Here is a 6244-nt window from a genome sequence, read left to right as displayed (position 1 = left end):
AAAATCGTGTACGCTGCTATAAACTGCATACGTCAAAACAATAAGTACCAGACCGGAATACGTCCGGCTACATCCTTGACTAAGAACGAAAACACATTTGACGTCAGTTACGTCTCCCTAACCAGTATATACTTCACACAGTTGTACCACATCACAAGGAGTGCTCCTAATACTGAGGCTTAAAACTCCATACGGTCTTCCACATTGAGGGTGTCTGTCACAGATATCAACCTTCTGACTCTAAAATGTAGACCACTACCTCTCATAGCGAGAAACTGGGCAAAATGTGGAGCCCTTTCAAACAGCGTTTTAACCATTTTAACTAATAAGATAACGAGATAGCTAAATATGTTATTTTTATGTTGCCGAATCAATATGATTTACCGTTATTTATTATGGATATATGCTAAAATGATATATAAAAGTGAACAGAGAAAGATGGACTTACTGAAATAAGATTAGGAACGATGCTCGTAATGAAGTACACGTCCGACATATGGAGTCTGTCAACATTCACTTACGACATATATAAATGATAACATTGAATCACAATTATAAACTCACTAAATAAACGTTTACATATGTAAGTAACAGAATCCAGAACGCTTGCTATTTCACAGTTTGCCCACTATTTTCCACATAATGCGAGGTACTGGTCCTTCACATTTTGGAAGCGAAAGGCTGACAGATGTACGTTTATATTATTGCTCGGCAGTATACAAACATGCTGCATTCGTGTAACGCTCTCTTGAAACTCAAAACACTGCGCATTAATATTCTTCATAATTTATACAGAAGACACACAACATAGTAAATAAGCACCCGTATACTTTTACATTATCCAATTTAAGTATCCTTCAAGTCAAATGCAAGCTTATTCCACTATTCCTGCATCTTAATAGGGGATTCTGCACTGCGGCTACAGTTCTGCTCGACAACCAATCTTTCTGCAGTGTTGACGCCCTTCTTTCAGTTTTCTTTTCTGATTGGGCATATTTCCTTACATTAAAGAATGATTTTGCGCCGTCTGTACCTGCTCATTGGAGAAAGATTGTTGACTTAACGTGAATTCTTATATCTAGCAAGTTCGTTTGTTGTGTTAAAATAAAGTTTGTCTGCACGACTTACGTAAAGCAGCGATCTTGGATATTCCAGTTTGGGCAGTGGTAGTCTTGTGCTGATCGTTGTTTTGCAGCTAATTTTATCTGGTTATTATTTTATTTATTTTTATTGTTTATAAGTTGGTTATATTAAATTCTGAAAGCTGAAGGGGCTTTAGTAAAGGTAAGATGATTGGAATAAATGAGGTTACATTTGATGTCCTGTGAAATGGCTTCCATCTTATCTCGTTTACTTATAGAACACATAAAATGGCGTCGAAGATACAGACATGGCTTATTAAGACTTGATAAAAAGTATGCTTGCTTATGGTAAAGGATGTTTGAATTGTAATGTAAGGAAACACTACATGGGCGCATCATATGATAATAGTTATATCTCCCAAGCTTGTCTGATGTATCCATGTGTTGTCAGGTTTTACGTGAGCTTGTGTGTTCCTTTTAAAGTATAAGCATTTGTTTTGTTAATTGTTACTGTGGGAATCTTTTTCCTAATGTAGATAATTTTACAGACTCCGATGGAAAACTATCAATTAACTGAGGATGTGTCTTGGTTTGTTTGTGTAACTTTTTGTTTTCTTGGTGCATATTTTATGTGGTCTAAGGAGTATTGTGAAGATAGCCCTTCAGAATGCCGGGTTTAGTTAAAAATACATTACTGATTACTTGGAAATGATATTTGACTATGTTTGCATCCAGTTCTTCTAGGATTGTTGCTATTTTGTGACATGATTTGTTGTTACAATGTATTTTTTTTAACTTGCTGATTAGGTTGTCTATGGAATATATTAAATATTGTCATTGATTGTACACCCATAAGGAGGAATGCTTCTATTTGGAGTGCTGCGCTGCCTGACTTTCCGGTTGTGTGTATGCAGTGATTTTTAGTGGCAGATATTCGGCCAACTCTAAGATTAGTTTCGAACAAAGACATTCTCTTGTGTTGACTCACGTAATAGCCTTGGTTGTATTTAACAGGCCTTCTGTATTGGAATGAAGGAATAGAGACTGTGCGTGCTTTCTTTTATATCTGTGGGTTCGTTCAAGTACTGTATAGAAATTTCATATTTAGTATGTCCAGGCGCTGTTTGCCAGTCCATTTCTATAAAGATGTTTAAAATCTGTGCAGTGCTGTTTATTTTCTGCCAGACCACACATAGTCACTGATAGTGAATTTTCCTTTATGTATTTAATCAAGTATGTTTATATAAACAAATCTGCCTTTCAGGGGCATATGTTTGACCAAAATCATAGTTGACAAGTATAGTTTTATGTAGATATGTATATATCATGCATAGAAACAAATACAGCTATAAAATGGGATATGGGTGTGTGTATATTTAAAATGCATATGTAATGTCAATGTGAATATACTGTAATCACTGTATACTTTAATGTTTACTCCAAATATAACGTGCTTGTGTGGATGTGTCTGTATATGTTTGGTATGTTGTGCATACCTGTATGTACATGTGCGAGACGCATTTAATATCAAAGTAAAGATGATAAATAAACATCAATGTATTTGTAAAGCATGTGTTTCTAAATATTAGAAGGAAGAGAATAAAGAGAAAATGAAGTCATGTTGTGTAGGTTAGAGATGAGCAAGAAAAAGTATCAGGAGGTGTAGACAGGCGTACAGGAGATGGGTGAGGGTTTAGCGATGGGTGAAAATAGCAAAAATAGTGTGTGTGTGTGTTGCAAAACTTCAGTTAAAACTAATATTTATTCTCTTTTTCTTTAGATTTGTCTCCCCCCCACCCTTCCCTTTGAATATTATTCTTTTGGAACTTCTTCATTGTTAAGCCGCCAAAGTGGAGAGTGCGATTGCAGAAGGGGGTGCTTCTCGTTTCAGGTATTGTGTGTGTGTTTGTTTTTTTTTTATATATATAATAATTAATATTGTAGTTTATTCTTTAGGCAGAAATGACGAGTGGCTATGGTATGTAAAATAGCATTGTTTGTTTTGAATTATTACTTATTGTATTCATACATGAGTGGCTTTTTACACTGGAGTGCCCAGGTTTGTGCATTGCCGGAGCATTACTTTCTGCAAACCTGATAGTTTCCCCTTAGGAATGTAATGCTTCTACTACTGTATTGAGTAGTTTTTGGCAGTAATTTTGTTGATCAGTTTACTGTTTAGAGTAGTGTCTTTATTCTGGTCTCACTTGGGTTGTCCATTCCATCAACCAGGTATTGATATGTTAATGCCCACACTCTTTTCTGGGGAGAGGGGTTATGCAAGCTATATTATCTTGTAAGAAAGACTTGAATGTTTGTGGTGTGGATGTGGACAGGATGAGTCCTCAGCCTATGAACTGCAATGGGCAGGCATGACAAGCTTTTTGTTTGCTGTTGTACTTCCCTTTAATATAAAACCGTCTATGGTAGAGGTACTACATTCTTTCGTAGATTTTTCAAGGCCCCTTACGTGTTGTAGCCATTCTCACTTTGCCAATACCCTCCCTCATGCTGCACTTCTTTACAGGAAAGCAGTACTAGTCAAGCTTGGAATAAATTTGTGACTACTCATTCAGTCGACTAGGTTATGTATTAAAGGAAAAGACTGGGTTGTACTGTTCAATATGGTGAGGAAGTTTGTTCCAATGTTTTGGAGAACACTGGGTTATAAACCTGGCCCTTAACCATGTTTTATGCATCTATTAATGAAGATTTAGTCCACAGAAGAAGAAAAAGCAAGCAGAATTTTTTTGATGGTGTTGAACTAACATTCGAGCTACTTGACTTCTAACTTGGCTGAAGGGTTTTGTGAGATGGGAGGGATCTGCTCAAATTGACGTTCCTGCATTGGGGTAGTTTTTATATTCTGAAAATTGTATGTTTTTGCAAAGGGTCTAAAAATAAAGATGCCAGTTGGAGATGACCTACCTTAAGAAATTTGTAGAAAAATGGGTTGAACTTTAAAAGGTGGGTCTACAGTATGTGGAGATGTTAAAGATGGTGTCTAATTAAAACAATTCTGGCAGCCTTTTTATCTTTAAAAGGTAACCCCACCAGTGACAATTTTGATATGAAATCTGAACCAAAGCACCAGTTAGAAAAGGGAAGGAGGTAGTGAGAGAGGAAATGAAAATGCACAAGGAAGAGACTGCAGGTAAGGAGTACTGCCCAGATTAGTAGTTTGCCTACAAACATTCCAGGAAGAGATAGGAATGAAGCAAACTTAAATGCTCTGGTTTTTCAGCTGGTGCAGGTGTATCAGCAAGCAGGAATGTTGAACAGAATGTGGGCAGAGGTAGCAGATTCTTCAAATGTACTGAGGGCCAGATTTTTCAGAAGAAAAACTGGAAAGGACTGAATAATCAAAACTGTTGGTGGAAGTTCCTGTATAAATCTGAAACTAAATGTTTGTTTCATAAGCCGTCTTTGAAAAAATAAATGGAAATGTTTCTCATCACTGAATTAAGAATTATAGAATTATTTAACAAGGAACCTGTTGCTAGGTACTGTGATATGTCTGGAAAAGATCTAATGTTGGTAATCTTCTTCCCATTCATCACTGATGGGTTATCGGCTCCGTCCTCTGAACCGAGTTGGCCTTGTAGCAAGCTCACGTTGGCCAAAAAACTCTCGAGCTAAGTTTCTACTCAGAATGCCCCTCTCCCTGTTGCCTCAGATCTTGCTTGCTGCGTAGCATTAAAGCCGTGTTTCAGAAGAGCTCTCAGCGAAGTAAATTTTATTAAAAATATAAAGCTTTAATGTATGGGTTTTCTGTATTTTCTCTCTCTCCTTCGATAAATAGTTACTCTAAAGATAAGTGGGTAAATTACCATCATTGGTACGGCCCTTTTCCCTCTTCTGTTTACTTTTAACTCTTAACAATAATAATAGTAGATTCCAAGGGGTACTTGGACGCTTTCCTTTCTTTCTTGGGCTTGTTGTTTTTTTTCTTGTAATTTTCCCTGTCAGTATGTTTTAAAAAAAAAAAAGGGGGGGGGATGTCAGGATTTAAACTGTAATTTTATGTAAATGTAAATTACCTAATCATGACTTATTTTACGATTGTGTACTGTTTGGGTGTGTCACATCTCTCTCTACATCCTCCGGAGCAACATCTGTCTGTCTTTTTTTTTTTTTTTTCTCTCTTCAACCAGCTCCCTCTTCATTTGTATGAAATAAATCTTGAAAGGAGTACTAAGGTATTCCTTTTTTTCTATTACGGAGTTCTCAATCCCTCCTATTAAAAGTGAAGAGGTTCCACTCTGACTCTTTCGCCATCGGGTGATGAGGGCAAACCGTTTTGGTTCCAGTATATACCTCCGCTCCGAATCTCTCGACACTGAACATGTTGAAACCATTTGAACCATTGCCAGCTTCAGCACAGATACAACCCCTGGAACCGATCATCCAACGTACTACCACCTTGGTTCCAGTAGCTGCCTCGGCTCTGAGCTTTTTCCTCTGCACAGAGCATGTTGAAACCTTCAGAACCATTGCAGGCTTTAGCACAGATGCAACACTTGGAAGATCATCCAGCTCACTATCACTTTGGTTCTAGTAACTACCTCTACCTTGGCACCGAGCATGTTGAGATCTTTGGAACCCATCATCGAGCTCCATCCAACTTTATTTCCAATACCCTCCTCTGCTGCGAGTTTATCTCTCGGCTCTGAACATGTTGAAACCTTTGGCATCATTGCCAGCACCGGCACAACATTTGGACCCGATTTATCGATTCTTTTACCACTTCGCTTCCGGTAGCTACCCCGGCTCCAAGTCCCCTCAGTACCGGGCATTGTTTTTCTTAACAATGGTTTCAAAGCAAGAAACTTTGGTACCATTAGTGGACCCAATAGCCTTCTATAGACCCATCCCTGGGTTATGCATTCAGGACATGACACCTCAATTTCCTTTCCACAACATGTGTTGCTCCCTGCGGACCAGCTTTTGGCAGCCAGGGAGTTATCCACTCCTTCCAAGATCCATTCGGATCTGAAGTCTTCTGCTATGACACACTTTCGCCACCCATTACCTCAGCACCGATGCACCTTCTTTCTTCGGTTCCAGCATCATCCTTCAGTCCACCGTCCTTGCTGAGCCAACCCCCCCCTCAATCTGGGGATTGGAGGACGGAAGCTTCGGGCTGAGGCACAGAACCCTTT

The 6244-nt window shown here is 38.4% G+C and overlaps 1 protein-coding gene across 1 annotated transcript in view; it reads left to right on the top strand.

Moving 5' to 3' along the window:
* Nucleotides 1–2781: 2781 nt before the first annotated feature.
* Nucleotides 2782–6244, top strand: part of EIF4G2 (eukaryotic translation initiation factor 4 gamma 2) — a 1765983-nt gene continuing 1762520 nt past the window's right edge. Inside the window, exons 1-2 of the mRNA XM_044059276.1 lie at nt 2782–2785; nt 2925–2973. Coding sequence (XP_043915211.1) covers nt 2782–2785; nt 2925–2973 — 53 coding nt within the window. The remainder of the gene's footprint in view (nt 2786–2924; nt 2974–6244) is intronic.

The sequence above is a fragment of the Protopterus annectens genome, chromosome 17.part0 (genome assembly GCF_019279795.1).
Source record: "Protopterus annectens isolate FY-2018-M chromosome 17.part0, PAN1.0, whole genome shotgun sequence".
Taxonomy (NCBI): Eukaryota; Metazoa; Chordata; order Ceratodontiformes; family Protopteridae; genus Protopterus; species Protopterus annectens.
This window is presented reverse-complemented; position numbering and strand designations above follow the sequence as displayed.